Genomic DNA, 19,678 nt, shown 5'->3' with positions numbered 1-19,678 from the left:
GTTGCATGTGACCCACCCACTCACTAGCACAGCTGTGGTGGCCTGAATGCACGTGGTCCCCATGGGCTCGTGTGTTCGCATGCTTAGTTCCCCACGGGCTCGTGTGTTCGCATGCTTAGTTCCCCATGGGCTCGTGTGTTCGCATGCTTAGTTCCCCCTGGTGGACTGTCTGAGAAGGATTAGAAGGTGTGGCCTTGCTGAAGAAAGTGGGCTTTGAGGTTTCGAAAGCTAATGCCTTTTGCCTATCCATCAGGATGTAGCTCTCAACTACTTCTCCAGTACCCTGCCTGTCTGCCCGTATGCTGCAGTGGTCCTCCTGCCATGATGATAAAGAACTAGGCCTCCGAAACTGTGAGCAAGCCCCTGAAATTAAATATTTTCCTTTATAAGATTTGCTGTGGTCATGGTGTCTTTTCACAGCAATAGAATACTAAGATAATATACAAATTCAAAGACACTGACAGCATCAAATCCGGGCAATGACGTAGGACAACTGGACTCTTTCACTGGTGGTGGGTGAGAATGCATGGGGATGTGACCACTTTGGAAAACAATTTGGCAGCTTCTTATAAAACAAAATCCACACTGAACACCTGATTCTGCCACAGAGTGCACTGCAGAATCAGGCAACCTTAAGTATGTGAGACTAAGTTAAGTAAGCCAGTCTGAAAAGATTCCATACAGACCCAACTACACCATATTCCAGAAAAGATAGAACTACAGGCAGGGGATGGAGATGGCTCAATGTTTGCAAGTACTGGTCGCTCTTCCAGAGAACCCAGGTTAGATTCCCAATACCCACATGGTGGCTCACTAATTCTAGTCCCAGGGGATCTGACTCCCTCTTCTGGCCTCCACTGAGAACCATGCACACAGGTGATGCATACACATACATACAGGCAAAACACCCAAACACATAAAATAATTTTTTGATGGGAGGACTCCTACACAGCTGCAGTCAGCACCTGAGTGTCCACACATAGCCCTAATCTGCCTTTTTGTCTTCAACACCTTCTGTTTAACATATGTGAATCAGGTATGAGAGTCCCCGAAGGTGCAAAGTCTTTGCAACACTTGGTTGGGAGACAACCCGGAAACCCACCAATATTTTCTGATCGAGAATTTGTATTTGGCATTGTCCTTTTGGAATCTTAATTAAGGTGTTTTAGGAATATGGACATCAACTTGCTAAGGTGTAAACTGGAAGACAATAAAGAAGCCCTGAGCTAAGGAAAAACGGTGAACTCTGTAGAGACGAATGCACCCTGCAGCTGGAAAAGGCTAAATTCATCCTCTGTATTTTCTTCTCAGACCCACACGAATGAACATCCACACCGGAACCACAGCAAGACAGAAAGACAATGGACCAGACTGGAGGGAGTGGGGGGACGAGCTGGGAGGATTAGAGGAAGGGGAAACCAAAAGCAGAATATATTATATTTTTAAAAATCTATTTTCAATAAAAGAATAAAAAGGATGCTTTCGACTGTCATTAGGAGTAGATCCACTGGGCAAGAGTAGCACTTTTGGGACTTTTGGATTCCAACTGCCAAGCTACCCTGGAGAAAAGGTGCCCAAGTCACATTCCTTCTGCAATTGTCCCCTCACACTAAGTAACTGCCACTACTTCCCCCTCAGCCTTCCTCTGCCATGGTATTTAGTGCTCATTTTTTGAACATTTAAAAATCAGCCTTTCTATCTTAACTACCAGATTAGGATAGCTACCCACATATAATTTCAAGAGGATTTCACCTAAAAATAGTCTATCACAGCCGGGTGATAGTGGCATACATCTTTAATCCCAGCAGAGGCAGGTGGATCTCTGAGTTCAAGACCAGCCTGGCCTACAGAGCAAGTATCAGGACAGTCGGGGCTACACAGAGAAGGTGTCTCAAAAAAAAAAAAAAAAAAGAAAAGAAAAGAAAAAAAACCTATCTGAGGCTAGTAAAGCACACCTTTAATCCCAGCACGCAGAAGGCAGAGGTACGCGGATCTCTGTGAGTTCAGACCAGTAAAGGGTGGACAGTAAGACCCCATCTCAGAAAATAACCTCAAAAAGTATAATAAAATAAAAATCATGCCAGGCGGTGGTGGTGCACATCTCTAATCCCAGTGATCTTTCCAGGACAGTCAGTGTTACATAGTGAAACTTTGTCTTGAAAAACCAAAATAAGGGGCTGGAGAGATGGCTCAGAGGTTAAGAGCATGGCCTGCTCTTCCAAAGGTCCTGAGTTCAATTCCCAGCAACCACATAGTGGCTCACAGCCATCTGTAATGGGGTCTGGTGCAGTCTTCTGGCCCGCAGGCATACACACAGACAAAATATTGTATACATAATAAATAAATAAATATTTTAAAAAAAAACCAAAATAAATAAATAATAAGAATAAATTCATTTAAAATCCCCTTCCATTAAAGCCAGATGATGTGTTGATATACATCTCTCTAACTGAAGTTGCAGATCAAATTTTTCCATTTCCATTACAGAAAGGAAAGAAACATGGGGCATAGGGAGACACTCGTCAATAAAACAGACCACAGTAAGCCTTCCCAAGGGAGCCCTAGTCAGTAAACAGCCATCAGTCTGGGCAAAGGACAGGGATCTTCTGATTATGTGAAACTATTTGCAATTCAGATCACAGGTAAAACCACAGAGCCCACAAGGACCTTCCTCAAACACTACAGAGTCCATGCCAAACCTTCCTTCCACCCAGACTCAGAGCTTATCTCCACTCCACCGAACACCAATGAGAACTCAGATAAGGACGAGATCTGGGTCAGGCATTATGTTTGTTGCAGATGGGAGCCGCAGGACTCTCGGGGCACCAGGAACAGGCGCAGCTTTCTTACCTTGACCATGAATGTGAAGTCTGTTAGGGCAGGGGAGTAGACGGCCCCACCAGCGCATGGGCCCATGATCAGAGAAATCTGAGGGATGACTCCGGACGCTGTGACATTCCTCTGCCAACACAGAAAGGCAAAGCACCTGGTTACAGAAGCACTCACGAGGGTATCTGCAGGAAGATGAAGCCAACAATAAAATCGAGCAAAAGATCTAGTCAGGAAAGTGCTTCCAAAATTACATATGGCATTTGTCCCCATAATGGAGAGGTTGATGTGTCACTGAAACAAGGAGCATTCATTGTCTTGACAGCGGTTCCTCGAAGTGTCCACCAGAATGTGGCTACAGGTCCCGCCACTTTCTCATGTGCACCCAATGTGCGCAGAGCCACCAGAGGGAAGCAGCCAACAGTCACCCTGCAAGTCGCCCTGACCTCTGTGTTCAGCTCCCAGAAGTCATGCCAGAGAGGCAGGTGGCACTTAAGAGACCCTCGGTATCTGCTCCTCAGCCAACGCTTGGTGGTGGTGAGGGGAAACGCTGCATACTACAGCTCATCACAGCACCAAAGACATCTCTACTCAGCAAAAAAAAAGGGGGGGGGCTTTCACCTGCAGCAGAACTGAGTTTAGAAAATCCCTTTAAAAACTACTATAAAATTAGGAGACGTCGTCAAAAACAAGTATTCAAGTCTCTGGTAATGAACAAAATGTTTATGCCTAAAAACTGCTCAGCAAGCCAGAAATGGTGGCTCACACTTTTAACCCCAGCACCTGGGAAGCTGAGGCAGGAGGATTATGCTACAAGTCCTAGACTGAGTCCAAAGCTACGCTGAGTTACACTGAAAGACCCCGTCTCCTTTCTATCTCCACGAGAAGAGGGGCGGAAAGCTGAACACTAAACAAGATTAAGGCACCTGAGAGTCCAGCGTTTTTAATTAAGGCTCACCAATCCCATGCCAGCTCAGGGTGACACCTGGGGGAAAGGAAATAACAGGAAACAGCAAGCCAAGCTCTCAAGAAGCAATTGAGTTAACCTGTGATTAAAAACCCATTGCTGGAGGTTGGGGAGATGGCTCGGTGGGTAACTGCAAACATGAGGACAGGAGCTCAGATGTCCAGGACCCAAAGCCAGATGGGGTTGCTTGAGCTTCTATAGTCCCAGCACTTCTACAGCATGACGGGAGGCAGAGGCAGGGGGATTCCCACAAGCTCATAGGACAGTTACCTTGGAATACACAGGAGGGAGCAACATGATATCCTATCTCGAAACTAGGGGGAAAGCCTGTTTTCTGACCACCACAGATCACCATGGATATGTACAAGTGCGCGCGCGCGCGCACGCACACACGCACACACGCACACACACACACACACACACACATATATATAAATAAAATATTGAATAAAAATCTCTTTTCTTAATTGGGACTGGAGCAACATCTCAGCAGTTAGGAGCATTTGCTGAATTCAGATCAGGAGACTTACTCCAGCTCCTGGGGACTCTTCACTGTTCTGAGATAATTATATACTTGCTTCATGAAGAAAACACATTGCTGTGATTGGTGTAATAAAAAGCTGAACAGCCAATAGCTAGACAGGAGGATAAGTGGGATTTCCAGGGAGAAAAGGGAAGAGGAAAAAGAACCTAGGTGTGTAGGAGATGCCAGGGAGACCTGAAGAGGTTGGACATACAGTACACAGGTAACTGAGCCTCTTGGCAGAAGAAAGATTAATAAAAGCAAATTAATTTAAGTTACAGAAGCTAGTGGCACAAGCCTAAGCTAATGGTCAAAATTCATAATTAATAAGAAGCTTCTGTGTCGCTATTTGAGGGCTGGAGATTCAAAGATAGTCCGACAAGAAAGATTGCTACCATCTTCTAGTCTCCACAGGCACCTGGACACATATGGCAGACTCAGACACACACATCCTGAAAAATAATTTTTTAAAAAATAAACAACAAGCTAGGCGGTGGTGCACACCTGATGTGGAATTCCCCTCTGTGTGCTCTGATTACCATAAATGAATAAAGAAAACTGGCTTGGCCAGAGGCCTTTGTCAGGAAATTTGTCACGGCACTGAGGAAGTGACACCACCACCACAGAGCAAGCTATTTACAGAAATAGCTTAGGAAGTCACAGTCAGATCCCACACTCAACAAGCAAAGATCAGTAGTCCCTGAAGACTGAAAGAACCCAATTTGTAAGTTACCAGAAAGCCAGACATGGTGGTTTTGGGCCCCCAAAGGAAGTGGCACAATTAGGACCTGTGGTCTTGTTGAAGTAGGTGTGGTCTTGTGGCTGGGAGTGTGTCACTGTGTAGATGGGCTTTGAGGTCTCGTATATGCTTAACAGATATGGTAAAGGAGGCTAAAGAGATGGTTCAGTGGTTAAAGAAAATGGTTGCTCCTCCAGAGGACCCAAATTTGATTCCCAGCACCCACATGACTGTTTACAACCATCTATAACTCTAGACCCAGGAGATCAAACATCCTCTTCTGGAATCCACAGGCACCAGGCACACACACATGCATGCCGGCAAAACACCCATATGTAAGAAATAAAAATTAAAAGTTAAGGCCAGGTGTTGGTGGCAGAACATGTCTTAATCCCAGCACTTGGGAGGCAGAATCAGGTGGATCTCTGAGTTCGAGGCCAGCCTGATATACAGAGCGAGTTCCAGAATAACCAGGGCTACACAGAGAGGCCTTTCTCAAGTAAATAAGTAAGTAAATAAATAATGAAGGTTGAATTTTTTTGAAAAATAAAATATGATGAAAATCAAAGTGAACTAAAATGGCCCAACTAAATATAAAGGGGGGAGCTGTGGCTGGGCACGGCAGCACAGACCTAAAACCTCACCAGGTAGTGTGAACTATATAGAGATATTTGTCTTTTAAAAAGGAAGGCATTGGCGATGGGAGGAGTCCAGAAAGCAGTCTCGGGATAAAGGCTTGATCCTGTGTTGTTAATTTCTGGAAACTTTTAATTGTGATGTGATTTCAGACCTCATGGAAAACTTGAAACAGTTTAAGATCTGTCCTGTGTTCTTTAGCCAGAGAGCTGTCCCCACCACTGGCTGTATCATTCTCTCCAGAAATACATATTTGCATACTGCATTATTTTGAAACATTTGAGGGCTAATTGGTGATATTTTGCTTCCTTCAGCTCTTAAGTCCTTCATAGTGTGTTTCTGGGGGAACATTTACCAGAGTATAATCGAAAGGAGATTCAACCCTGATCTATTGCTATCTGTAGTCCTTATCTAGGGGCCTCGATTACACCCTTAGTAGTTTCCTTTCCTTCTCCGGTTCCTCTCTTTCACTCTTTCTCTTTTCTCCTTCCCTTTTCGCTTCTCTCCCTTCCCCTCTTCTCTCTCCTTTCCTTTCCTCTCCTCCCTTTTTTCCCCTCCCCTCCCCTTTCCTATCCTTTCCTCTCCTCCCTTTTTTCCCCTCCCCTCCCCTTTCCTATCCTTTCCTCTCCTCCCCTCTATTTTTTCCTCCCCTCCCCTCCCTTCCCTTCCCCTCTTCTTCTCTCTCCTTTCCTTCCCTCTCCTCCCTTTGCCTCCCCTCCCTTCTTTTCCCCTCCCCTATCCTTTCTTCTCCTCCCCTCCCTTGTCCTTTTCTCTCCTATCTCCTACCCTTCCCCTCCTCTCTTTCCTTCTCCCTCTTTCCTTATACTTTTGTTCCTGACTAGGAATGAATTCAATTGTTATACCGCTTTAATTTTTTTTTTCTTTAAAGAAAAAAGCATGTTTAAGACAAACAGAAGCTGGGAAACCTCTCAAGGGCCAGAACTGTCTTACAAGTTAGAATACCTCTCACACAGCTGCTCGGATGAATCCTGAAGGGTGGTGACCCCGGACAGGACAGCTGTCATTCCTGCAGGGGAGGGAGGCTAGCCCGGGGCTGACTGGAAACTTCCTGGCTCTGGTCTCTGTCAGACCCTCCCGGTCTCTCTCATACCACAGCTCCTAGGCAAACCAGGCAGGTATCTGGAATGATGTGCTCCAAGGCCTTTGATTTGAAGAGATTTCTTCTTCTTTGTATAATCACCCAGAATGTTAAATTAAAAGAGCACTTTAAAAAAATTCTAATTCTAGCAAATCAGTTTACTTTAACGTTCCTTACCGTGTTGCTCTTGCTTCAAAAAAAAGAAAAGAAAGAAAAAAAAAACATTTCCAAGTACTTTCTCCTCGTGAGTGACCTTGAACTAATTATTCACCTAACAACTGGCCCTCTATCAAGAAGAAAAAGCAGGCTCTGCAGCCACCTGGCAGGTTATCCACCCCCATCCCACCCACGGTGGCAGTGATGGAGACACCACAGAGGCAGGACGGAGCAGAGGACAGTGTGGAGAGACAGGCACTAGAACACACTCACGGACTCCAGCTGTGAATAGGTTTCTCACCAGGAAGATGTCTGCGTAGCCAGCCAAGGATTCCACCCCCTCCTGGATTCGGGCGCCCCCGGAGTCGTTCAGCCCGATCACTGGAGCCCCTACTGTTAAGGCCTGGTCCATGATCTAAAACGGCATAGAAATCCCATGAGACATCTGCTCTGGTTTTCAAAAGCAGCAGTGACAAAAAGCCTTGTTGTGCCAAGAAGATGGCTTGGTGGGTGAGAGGCACCAGACTAAGAGGCCACTGCCTGTGCCCCCACAAGCCAGGCCCAGCCACCCATGCTCAATGAGTCCATTGGAGCCAAATGAATAGTGAAAAGCAGAAAAGGGAGATTTATCAATGTGACCACACAGGAGGAGGGACAAAGGGATCCGGACTTTATGCCCCCACCAAGGCCACCTTCAGGGGTCCTGGTATGAGGAGGGTTTAAATACTAAGAAGTTTGCATATCTGGACAGTCCCATAAGGTGTGGGCCCTGTCCCCCTCTCAACTCCTAGGCTCTCCTACAAGGACATCTATCAGGCTGGGAATCTTTCTCCAGGAGACAAGTCGCTCCTCTGAGAGCCTCAGGGCTTCCGCCATTTCTCCTGGAAAAATTCTTGGAGTCCATTCTTTCAACAGTCCAGTAGCTGAAGAGGGGGGCCATGGCGCACAGTGTCTCTTTAGAACAGTGGTTCACAACTTTCCGAACGCTGCGACTCCTTAATACTGTTCCTCATGTTGTGGTGGCCCCCAACCATAAACTGGTTTATTTGCTACTTCATTTTGCTACTGTTATGAATCATAACTTAAATATCTGATATGCAGGATAACTGACATGTGACCCGCAAAGGGGTCATGACCCACAGGTTGAGACTGCTGCTTTAGCACATTCAGCCCATTCAAGCAGGCCAAGCACAAGATCACTTAACATAAAAGCCTGGTGAGACCCAAGTTAGATCCCCAAGAACCCACCATGTTAGGTAAGAACTAGCTCCTAAAAGCTGTGTTATACTTACACACACAGGCCAACATGCCTCACCCTCATTCTGTGTGTGTGTGTGTGTGTGTTTTCCAGAAAACATTTCCCTGTACTTTTTCAACCAGGAAGGAGTACCTTGATTTCAACCCCCATAATATCGGGATTCCTAAGGGAAGATGAGAGACCAGCTACCTAACAAGTCACAGGTTTTGCATTGTTGAAGCTAAGAGGGTCACACCTGACTCTCTTCAGCGGCCACAATTATTCCCAGTGACTCCTAAGGAACAATGGGTGGCAGACAGAATGGAACAGAAGTCTATTTATGAAAGTGCACATTGGCCCATTAACCTGAGGCAGGTACACTGTGGCAGATTTTCCTCCTGGGTCTACAAGATTCATGCGCAACATCCCACAGCCCTACATGGTTTACAAAGCACGTTTACTCCCAGGATCTAAAGTTCTCCAAACACCAACTATACTTAGCATTACGCCCCAGATCATTTCAATCTAGCAGGATTCTATCTGGTGAACTTTTGTTTGATTGGTATCTGGGGTTCTGTTTGTGTTCCTGTATCTTCATCAGCAGAAAAAGGAAGTGACTGCAAGGCCTGCTCACATGAGGCAAGTTTTCTATCACAGAGCTCTAAACTCAGTCCCCTAAAGTGTTTTGAAAATATCTTTATGCAGGAGCTTAAGAGATGGCTCAGTGGTTAAGAGCAGTGCTCTTGCAAAAGACTCCAATTCAGTTCCCAGCATCCAGAGTGGCTCACAACCATCTGTAGCTCCAGTTCTAAAAGATGCAACACCCTCTTCTGGCCTCTGCAGGCACCAGGCACATACAGTACACACACAGGCAAACACTTAAGCACATTTAAAAAAAAATACTGTCATACAGTCTTTGTCCTGCTCTTCACATTTTAGCCCCTGGCCTCTCTGCCTAGATCTGAAATTCTATTCTTGGGATTCACAGAATCTCAAGGTAGCTGTGAACGGATATGTGGTTGTGATAGTTTGAATGTAATAAGCCCCTATAATCTTATAGGGAGTGGCACTATTAGGAGGTGTGACTTTGCTGGAGTGGGTATGGCCTTGCTGGAGGAAGTGTGTCACTGTGGGGGCAGGTTTAGGTTTCCTATGTTTGGAATACTGCCCAGTGAGTCAGGCAACTTCCTGTTGTCTGCAAGATGTAGGACTCTCAGCTCTTCCTCCAGCACATCTCTCTGCAAGCCGCCACGCTCCCCACCATAATAAAATGGAAGTCGTCACCTCAAGCAAATGTTTTCTGAGAGTTGCGTGGTCATGGTGTCTCCTCACAGCAATAAAAACCCTAAGACAGTGGTCTATGAACTTGAGGTGGCAGAAGTTTACATTTTCCCCCTGTATTGCTCTAACTCTCCTTCATTTATGAAACACACATGTGCCTTTGCCATTAATAGAAACAGAAACCTTTGTCACATTAAAGTTGCTGAGATCCATAAATATGTTTCCCCAAGCCTCCTTTGAATTACACCAGTCAGATTCACTACTAAATCTTATTATTTAATGCATTAATAAGAACATATATTAATGAGCCAGACATAGTGGCACACACCTTTAATCCCAGCACTTGGGACGCAGAGGCAATCGGATCTCTGAGTTCAAGGCTAGCCTGGACTAAACAGAGAAACCCTGTCTCAAAAAAAAAGGGGGACATATATGACAATCTTCTTTTGAATGCTTTCAGTCTCTGCAGGCAGAGGCCAGAGTAGAATGTCAAGTGTCCTCCTCTATCACCCTCAATCTTATTTTCTGAGATCCTCTTCATGAGGCTCTCTCCATGAACCCAAAGCTTGCTGCTCTGACTCGGCCCACCAGTCAGCAAGCTGCCAGACTCTGCCTGTTCCCCAAAAGCTGGGGTTACATGAACATAATGGTCATGCTTGGGTTTTATGTGAGTGTTGGGGATTTGAACTCAGGTCCTTTTGTTTTCATACCAGATACTCATCATACCCACTGACCCATCTCTCCGCAAGCCTTGTAATCGTAGGTGTTATTTTATGTGTGAGGAAACATGACAGGTCACACATACAATCCTAGCACTTGGGCAGGAGGAGGCAGAGGGACCAAGAGAAGAAAAGGAAAGATGGGCGGGGGGAGAAGAAGAAAAGCACAGAACAAGTGTGGGTATAGACTTTACCAGAGGTCAAGGAGACAGTGCGAAATAGTTTAAGTGAGTGTGCTTGTAACCCCAGCTTTTGGGGAACAGACCGAGTCTGGCAGCTTGCTGACTGGGGGGCCGAGTCAGAACAGCAATGAACTAAGACTCCCTTCTAGACAGTACCACATCTTGTACAAATGTGCAATTTTTATAATTTATTTATTTTTATTTTATTTGCATTGTTTTGCCGGCATGAGGGTGTCAGATCTTGGGGTTACAGACAGCTGTAATGCAGCTGCCATGTGGGTTTTGGGAATTGAACCCTGGTCCTCTGCAAGAGCAATCAATTGCTCTTAACTGTTTAGCCATCTCTGTAGGCCCAAATGTGCAATTTCTTATACCTAGCTCAATCCATTACACCCCCAGAATACTCAGTGTGTGCCACACAAACTGAGGGAAGCTCTGGGTTTATTTTCAATATCAAACACTTACTTTGCAGATCTTTTGAGCATGTGCTCCTGACAGACTGCCTCCAAAAACAGTAAAATCCTGAAAAAACAAAAAACAAAACAAAAACAATTAAACCAGCATGTAAAATATAATGACAAGGCAGAGCTGAAGACCCAGGGAAATGGGAAACTCAACATTGTTAAAGGCATTCCAGACATTGAGAAAAATAGAGAAAAAAAATACAACTCTAATACATAGATTATTCCCCAGAATAGTTAATAGGGTATCTTAAAGAGAGTTTGTGTAACATCAGAGTAGTAGTCTTTGCCCTACAAAAATGACTGAGAGCTCTGAGGCAATAACTTAAGCAGGATTAACCCAAATTCCTCCAGTGCCAAACAAGAGCTGCCATTTCCAGGTAGTATGTCGGATTCTGAAAACAGAGGAGGAGATGAAAGGCAATCAGAGTCCCCCGGCCCCACCCCATCCCTGTGTCTGATACTGTCACACTAGGGACATCTAATAAGCACTAACAGCAGGCTAGCTGAGGGGAACTAAAAGCACAAAGGTACCATGTGATTGGGAGGAAGGAAATGGAAGCACACACCTGAAGGGGGGCAACCAATGAGGAACCAAGGAAAAGGTGGGGAGCATTAAAACAGGAGTAAGCTGTGGTAAAAGAACTCAAAGAGCTCCCCCTTCACCTTGAGGGGAGAAAGGCTATTCCTCTAAAGAAATAGACTCCAGAATCAGATCATTGGCCTGAAAGAAGGCAAAGATGAGGATGAAAACCAGAGACCAGAAACCTGAGTACTGAATGAGCCCTACTGGCTCCTCCCCTCTCCATAGAGCTTGCTGTCAGCCAATGACCAAGGGAAGAAGGATACTTTTCTGGAAAAAGTTAACTCAGAAAAATCACCCGTGTTAGTATCCTGGAAAGTGGAATGAGAAGGCAGGTTCACGACACCCCAAGGCCAGGGTCCAGCCTCTTTCAAGGTCCATCTTCCCCACTAGCCTCCCCAAACCTGGAAAGACCCCCCTCCTTATGAGTCCAAAGCATTTGCAGGAGCCTCTCTTACCCGGTCTGTGGCTGCCTGTTCTGCCCCATTCTACCTATAAACTGGCGTCTTCAGAATGAGAGCCCTGTCTTCATCATCTCCATCTCTTCCTCACTCCCACTTACTCTGTGAGCAGAGAAGGCACTCGAAAGTAGGATGGATTTGAATTTCTGTAGCGGCCTTGAGTAGTCAGACATCGCGGCCAGAAAACACAGTATCAATCTTTGTTCCATCATTTCTATGCTTCCTTATTTATTAACTTCTGCCCAGCCAGCTCATAAAAATTGAGAGGGAAAAAAGTAATCTTCAACATTTGGCAGACCCAATAGTAGAAAAATCTATTATGAAATAACACACAAAATACCCTGCTTCTGTTGCTGCCGTGACGCACTAACTCAGAGTCATGGACCTAAGACAACACTCTGCTCTCTCACAGCCTGTGGTGCAGAAGCTCCCTCCCAGGGACCGCACCGGGTTGCAACCAAGATCAACAGGTCTGTGACCTCTCAGGCCTCAAGGGCAGGCAACCTGGTTACCTTTCCGAAGCTTCCAGCCGCGGCTCCCGGTCCTCCTCTCCTAGAATGCTTCTCTATTTCAAAGCCTGACATCACAGGAGGAGTCCTCACACCGCAGAATTCTGACCTTCCGGTTTTTGTTTTGTCTTGTTTGTTTGGTTTTCTTTAGGGGCGGGCAGTTTGGTTTTTTTGTTTGGTTGGTTTTGTTGTTTGAGACAGAGTTTCTCTGTATAACAATCCTGGCTGTCCTGGAACTTGCTCTGTAGACCAGGCCAGCCTCTGCCTCCCCAGTGCTGGGGTTAAAGGTGTGTGCCACCATCACCCAGCTATTCTCTTTCTCTTTTTAAGGACCCTTGTGATTACATTAGGCCACCTGGGTAACCCAGGCCACACTATGCTAAAGTCACTTGATCAGAACCTTGATTCTTCTCCACCATGACAGGTAACGCACAGCTCTGGAGATAAAGATTTGGACACACAGGGCTGGAGGGAAGCGCCAGCAGTTAAGAAAACTGGCTGCTCTTCCAGAGGACCCAGGTTTGATTCCCAGCATCAACATAGTGCTTATAACCACCTGTAACTCCACTGAATTCAGAGACACACCTGCCTCTGCCTCCTGAGTGCTGGGATTAAAGGCATGCGCCACCACCACCCAACATAAAATAATTTTTAAAAAAGCAATTTGGGTATGACATAGCTTTATTCTGCCTACAAGGTCTTCCTCAGGTCTCAGTATATGCCAACTTCATCTCTCTTGATGGAACTTCACAAAATGTATTTGGATACTTTAAAAAAAAATCCCAGAGCTCAGGGACCAGTGCTTTTAAGAACCAATTTTTTCTACTCAGACTGCATCTGGATCCTCCACAGCCCCAAACTATAAGCAGGATTTCATTCCCCCAAATTGTTTTCTATCACATATTTTGTTCCTGGCTCTACCTTCCAGGAAAGCCTCATTTGCTGGAGTTAAGACATACCTGACTGAAGACATAAGCCAATCTTCCATTGATTCGGCCCCGTCCAGTGACCACGCTATCTCCAGGAAACTACCAGACAAAGGGAAACATATAGGTCAGAAAACCCAAATACTTCTGTGTTGTTGCTTGTTTTTTAAGACAGGGTTTCCCGGTGTAGCCCTGGTTGTCCTGGAACTTTCTCTGTAGACCAGGCTGGCCTCAAACTCACAGAGACCTACCTGCCTCTGTCTCCCAAGTGCCCGGCCCAAATATTTCTTTATAGTGAAGTTGGCATCATGGCTTAACTAAAAACAAAACACCAAAGTTTCTAAGGTTCAAACTAAAAACCAAAGCAGGGTTTAATCTCGAGCACACCAAAAAGAATAACTAGAATTTTCAGAAGAAAGGTAATATAACCACAAGGTTCCCAGGGACACCACTGCCACTTACTCTGAAAGGGACACACAGAAAACATAGCAGAGCTGGGCATAGTGGCACATGCCTGGACTCCCAGCCAAAACTAAGAAGGGAGAATCATTGTAAGTTTGGGGCCAGCCTTGGCTGCACAGTAAGACCCTCAAAAAGAAAGAGTAAGAGCTTTCCGAGCAGCTTCTCTGGAATCACACATCCCTACTCGACCAGACACTGGTGTGCCCAGAAAGGCTCAGACAGACCCTGCCGAGTTTACACCTTTGGTCATAGTCAGCAGATGCGCAGAAAATGGGCCCAAAAGTGAATCCTAAGAGCTCCATGAACCCACAAACAATTTTGATTTTGCTGACCTTCAAGATTGCCAGGTATAACTGATGCATGCCCATGATTACACACCCAGGTGGCTAAGACCAAGGAGACCATGAGCTCAGGGCTGCCCGGGCTACACGAAGTTCTAGGGCAGCATGTGTGAGATAGTCAGGCAAACTGAAAAAATAAACAATAAAAACACCTAAACATAAGCCAGACAGTGGCAGTGCATGCCTTTAAACCTAGCACCAGAGAGGCAGGGGCAGGCAAATCTCAGAGTTCGAAGCCAGCCTGGTCTACAGAGTGAGTTCCAGGACAGTCAGGGAAACACAGAGAAACTTGTTTGTCTGGAAAAACAAAACAAAAACCCCCACCTAAACACAAGGCTAAAACTTAAGAAGTATCAAAAGCAACAACTGGCCTGCATTTAGATAAGGGTCTGGTTCTCAGACCCATCTGAGAGATCCTCCCACAATCCTCCCTCCAACCTTGTCCGTCTGTATGAGGAATGGAACCCACAACCAGTGCCTTGGAAACTGGGTCTGAGTTAGACAGCAGAGAGTATACACAGCCTCCAACACTCTTCTGCAGGCAAAGGTAGGAGAGAACCTGAAGGCCCCTCAGCCCTTCTCCAATGCAACTGAGATAAAAGCTCTATCGACTCTTTGTTCTGGTGGGAAGGCTAGCAAGCCACAGGAAGTGTTCACACCGCCACTGGAAAAAACAAAGATACCTTATTCTTATCAGCAGCCATCCCGAAGTCGGCACATCTGTGTTCCACAAACATGTCGCTCTCCACAAAGCTGCCGGGGTCCAGCAGGAGACTGATCCTCTCCCTGGCAGTTAGCTTTCCCTAGGACAAAAGACCAGGTTAAGGTAGGTAAGACGTGTGAGCAGGAAGGCCAGAGCCACAGGTTTTGCCTCTTTGCAACCGTGTAAAAGGCTCCACTGTCCTTCCTACCCAAAGTAGACAGGTGATAGCGACAGACTTTGTTCCAGCCAGGAAAGCTGGGTAGATGCCATGCTCAGGAGCCACCTGCCTGTGGAAAGTAAATCAAAGGGAGGAGAAACAGGTGAAGACAAGTGGGGGTAAAGAGAGCCTGACCCTGAATTGCACTGAGAACCCTGAGTAGGAGTAGGGAGGAAACTAAGGCAGGCTTCGTGAGGGTCAGAGAGTTAAAGGTGTGTTCAACCAGGCACAACCCCTCCCTCCGGCTCCCAGCCTTCACCCCAAGGCACTATTGATTGCCTTCTTCTATCCTAAATAAGAATCCCGGCTGGAAGACCCCACAGTAGGGAGCTGCTGAGTAAAGGGAGAGGGGCCAGGTGCTGGGGAGTTTGTTGGGAGGGAGAGTTTCTCGGGTTGGAGGGCATTTGCTTTAAAGACAAAAAAGAAAAAATGGCCGGAGATACAGTTCAGTTAGTAGAGGGCTTGCCTAGCATGTGCAAAAGCCCTAGGTTCAATTCCCAGTACCACACAGACTGCATACATAGGATAGTGAATGCCTATAATCCCAGAGCTGGGGAGGCAGCAGAGGAATCAGAAGTTCAAGGTCTGTATGAGATCCTATCTCAAAATTAAAGAAAATACTTCTTACAGATGAAGTTGAAACCCTCAATCTATCAAGAGCCTCCACTCCTTAGGCTCCCAAAAACCTCAGCTCTCGAGAAAGTCCTTAGCCCCTGAGCTAAAACAGCACATACATACAGTAAACAACAAACAACCCTTGGAATTCGTTATCTTAGGAAAGCAGTGAAAGCCAATGAGGTTGCGGAAAACATTTACTTTGGGGGAAAGCAACCTAACGACTATGGATAAAGTTAGTGATAGGTTTGAAAATATTCATACTTTCTGATCCACTTGTAGGAAACCAGTCTTATGGAACTCATGAAAAACTTGCTTAATGACAGCACAAATTGGCCTCCCAACTAAATCAGCCCTGACCGCTAAAAGCAGCTCTCCAGGCCTATCTAAGGGCATCTTGATCTGCTTGGGGAGGAATTGAGCATTGGACCCTGATAGAGGCGACAGGCTTTCCCAGGAAACGTGTTAGTCCTTCACCAGGACCCCACGGGAGTGAGGGAGAGCCTTAGACCTTTTTCAAACGGTAACTCAGGACATCTGCAGCAACCTTTGGCCAAGATTTAAGACCCAGTTCACACCTTTAATCCTAGTGCTCGGGAGGCAGAAGCAAGGGGAAACTGTGTTCAAGGCCAGCCTGGCTTATAAAGCAAGTTCCAGGACAGCCAGAGCTGTCATTAGCAGAGAAACCCTGTCTCAGAAAATCAAAACCAAAACAAACAACAACAAAAAGCCCAGCTTTTGCCACACTTGAGTAGGACTTCTGTGCTCTTCCCAGGGAGCGCTTTCCTTAGGCAAGGTACCTTCCTGCTAACTCATCCAGCTCTCAGTCTAGACTCACCAGGCAAGTCTGGTTTCAGGTCTAGGGTCACCTCTTCCAGCCTGATGCTTCTGCTGCTAACCGGCCTCCCCAGCTTATCTCTGAAGCTCAACTGTGGTTCTCGCCCGAAGATCCAGGCAGTGTGTCAGTGCCTCAGCTGCCCACTCTGGCCAGACTGCAGAATAGCTGCGAGTTTATCCAAAGCCCACCTGCTTCTTACCCAGTCGATCATGCTGAAACTCAAGAGGCCCACCTGACTTCCTAAGGCACAGGTGTCACAAAAGTCCCTGCCATTACGGAGAACCCCACCCCAGGATAATGTGAATGTAGTCAAGCGACTTCCGATACTATGAGCCTCGGTTTTATTGCTCTCCATCACAGAAGAAACAAACAAACCTGCCACAACTCTTTCAGACAACAGGAAAATAACGGGGTCTTTTTAATTAATTGAGAGGCTACCGCCTATTAGTGAAGCAATCTTATTCTAGTAAGATGTGAGAGGCATTATTCTGTTTAAGATGATTTCTAGAGACTAACTTTCCCAAAAGTTCATAGCTGCTAAGGTGGAACACTGCTGGAGACCGGTCAGATCCATCCTTTCATCCAATCAACGCCCACCACCACTTGGGGACCTTGCTAAGCACACAGAAGCTGGTCCTCGGCTACCCACCCCCGAGGGGGCCCTAGGCTCTCCAGGTGAAAGTTCTCGCCGCGCCCCTCCCAGGCACGGCGCCTATTGGCTGGGAGGCCACGGGCGCCGCGAGCCCGGCGCGCTGTGATAGGTCGCGGGCGGAGGGGGCGGGGCGCGCTGGCGCCCGGGACTCACTCGCTTGTGCTGCGCGTCGATGCGGCGCTGGCCTCCGCCCTGCAGCGCGGCACGGCGCTTGTTGTCGATGCGCTCGTTTACTGCAACCGGCTGGCTGCAAAGGCTGCGGGTCGTGCTGCGGAGGCCGCAACTGAGAACCCTGAGCCTCGCTCCAGCCGCCGCCGCCCGCACCGCCGCCGCCATTTTTACTCTGCCAGCGTGCCACACCGACCAGCGCACCCGAGGACGCATGCGCGGAAAGCGTGGCCATAGCGGTGTGCGCCTGCGCGTCGTCGCTGGGACTAGAGCTCCTGGCAGCCACAAGCGTTGTAGTCCAGGCCCAAGGAGGTTCAGTAGGGCTGTACCGGGAAATACCTGCTTTTCAGATCTGTGCCTATGTTGCTGCACAGAACAAGGACTTAATCCGTGCTCTGCAATAGCCATCTTGACCCCCAGGCTTTGTCCACCCACTCGTCCCAAAAATGAATAGATAATAGGCTCTATCCAGCTTTTACCAAATGATGCCTCAGATTTTGCTTTTACAACTTAGCCAAGTAATCATTTATATTCAGATTTCACAAGGACAGAACTAAGTTTGATGGAGCCAAGATTGAAATTTTTTTGTGAGCTAGGTACTGGATGCCAGAGCCTTTTGAGAGAGTCTCTTAAAAGGAAGGGGAGCTGAGGAGCTGCTCAGCTCAGTGGTTAAAGCCATTGCCAACACGAGTATGAAAACTAGAGATGGGTCCCAAAACTCGGTACAGCCGGAGTAAGAGTGTCTGTAATGAGGTTGCCTAGGTGAGATGAGAGATAGAGATGACAGATTCACGGGAATCTCACAAACCAATCAACCTGGGAAATACAGTAGCAAATAAGACTCACACAAGGAAAGTGACCAATCCTGGTTGTTCTATGACTTCCTCATGTGCACACCCAAACTCACACAAAGGTTTTTTGTTCTTGTTTTAAAGTTCGCGATACTTGACACAGAACAGAGATGTATACCTTTTCAGGGACCATTGCTTTAGGTGTGAGGACCACTGCCCAAAAGGGGTTTGCAGTGGGGAGAGGGGTTGGCCTCAACTCTCAATACAACAGAAGCAGGATTTACTGGGTTGGGGGTTCAATGAATGGAAAATTAAGAGGAAGCAGTAAGGGTATGGGACAAACTTAAGGTGTGCTTTGTTGAAGGCAAGCCAGGGTGCTCAGATGTCACATGGGGGGCAGTGGAGACCGAACCTTGAAATATTGGGGGTGATCACTTATCAAGGGTTGAGGATTCTGGCTTAGCCGACAGCAGGATTCTTGGTAAAGCTGCACTCTATAGGAGAGGAGCTGGGAGCCAAGGTCAGCTCTCTCCAAGGGGAGCTCAGTAGAGCCTGACCAAAGTTTGGTCAAGGAGAGACTCCTGTCAACACAGCGCCTGTGACATTACTGGGGAGCAAGCAGAAAAAGTAAACTGCAAACGTTGGGACTCTGTCCCAGACTTACTGAATCAGAAATGGGGGTGGGGCTGCTGACCTTCCTTAGAAAGTGACCTCCAGTTAGCTCAGATGCTAAAATCCAAGAACCCCTGCTCCAATGCTTGTGAAAGTGAACTATTAATGCTTTTCCATTTGTTTACACAGGTAACCGGCAGGTCTTTAAGGCAAAGTACAAGGTGCATATTTCTCATTCTTAGCCACAAAAAAAAAAAAAAGAAAAAAAAGATCCTGCCAAAGTTGATTATTAACCCCTCCTAGGTCCACCTCACAGCCAGGACTTCATAAAGTTCAAATTCTGGCCTGAAACTCTAATGTTAATGTCATTTCTTTTTCATTTACTTTTTGAGGTGTGGTCTGACTTATATAGCCCTCAGCTGGCCTAGAACCCATGATGTAGACCAGGCTGACCTGAAACTCACAGGGATCCACCTTACCCAGCCTTTCAAGTACTGGGTTTAAAGGTATGCACCCCCACACACGGCGAAATAATCATTTTTTTGAGCCATCGGTGGGCCAAGAACTGAATTATGAGCATAGCTTGTGTTTCTTAGATCAAGGATTATTTTCCTTGACATACACAGAAGTTCAGTGTCCAAGGCCTGAAGTCTCCTGATGGAGCAAAGATCACCTACATCTGTCCAACACCAGTGGAGAGAGCTCTTAGCCCTATACTGAGAACTCCGTTTTAAGAGCCTTAACAACCTAAAGAGGTAAACAAGGGGCTAGCTCTGGGAGAGTCTGCTGTGTGCTTGAGTATATGTGAGAAGGCAACGAGCAGTAATGTGAGGAAAAGAGGCCTGGCCTGGCAGCACACACCTTTGATCCCAGCACTCAGGAAGCGAAGGCAGGAGTGAGGATATCTGTGTGTTCAAGGCCAACCTGTCAACATAGCAAGTTCTAGAGCAGTCAGGGGTACATAGTCAGAT

The 19,678-nt window shown here is 46.7% G+C and overlaps 1 protein-coding gene across 1 annotated transcript in view; it reads right to left on the bottom strand.

Moving 5' to 3' along the window:
• Positions 1–17,513, bottom strand: part of Pccb (propionyl-CoA carboxylase subunit beta) — a 77,548-nt gene extending 60,035 nt beyond the window's left edge. Inside the window, exons 1-6 of the mRNA XM_075964870.1 lie at positions 17,290–17,513; positions 14,795–14,914; positions 13,342–13,410; positions 10,834–10,890; positions 7,251–7,364; positions 2,851–2,961 (exon numbers count right to left, since the gene is read on the bottom strand). Coding sequence (XP_075820985.1) covers positions 2,851–2,961; positions 7,251–7,364; positions 10,834–10,890; positions 13,342–13,410; positions 14,795–14,914; positions 17,290–17,472 — 654 coding nt within the window. The 5' untranslated portion in view covers positions 17,473–17,513. The remainder of the gene's footprint in view (positions 1–2,850; positions 2,962–7,250; positions 7,365–10,833; positions 10,891–13,341; positions 13,411–14,794; positions 14,915–17,289) is intronic.
• Between the last annotated feature and the right edge of the window lie 2,165 nt (positions 17,514–19,678).

The sequence above is a fragment of the Microtus pennsylvanicus genome, chromosome 3 (genome assembly GCF_037038515.1).
Source record: "Microtus pennsylvanicus isolate mMicPen1 chromosome 3, mMicPen1.hap1, whole genome shotgun sequence".
Classification (NCBI taxonomy): Eukaryota; Metazoa; Chordata; class Mammalia; order Rodentia; family Cricetidae; genus Microtus; species Microtus pennsylvanicus.
This window is presented reverse-complemented; position numbering and strand designations above follow the sequence as displayed.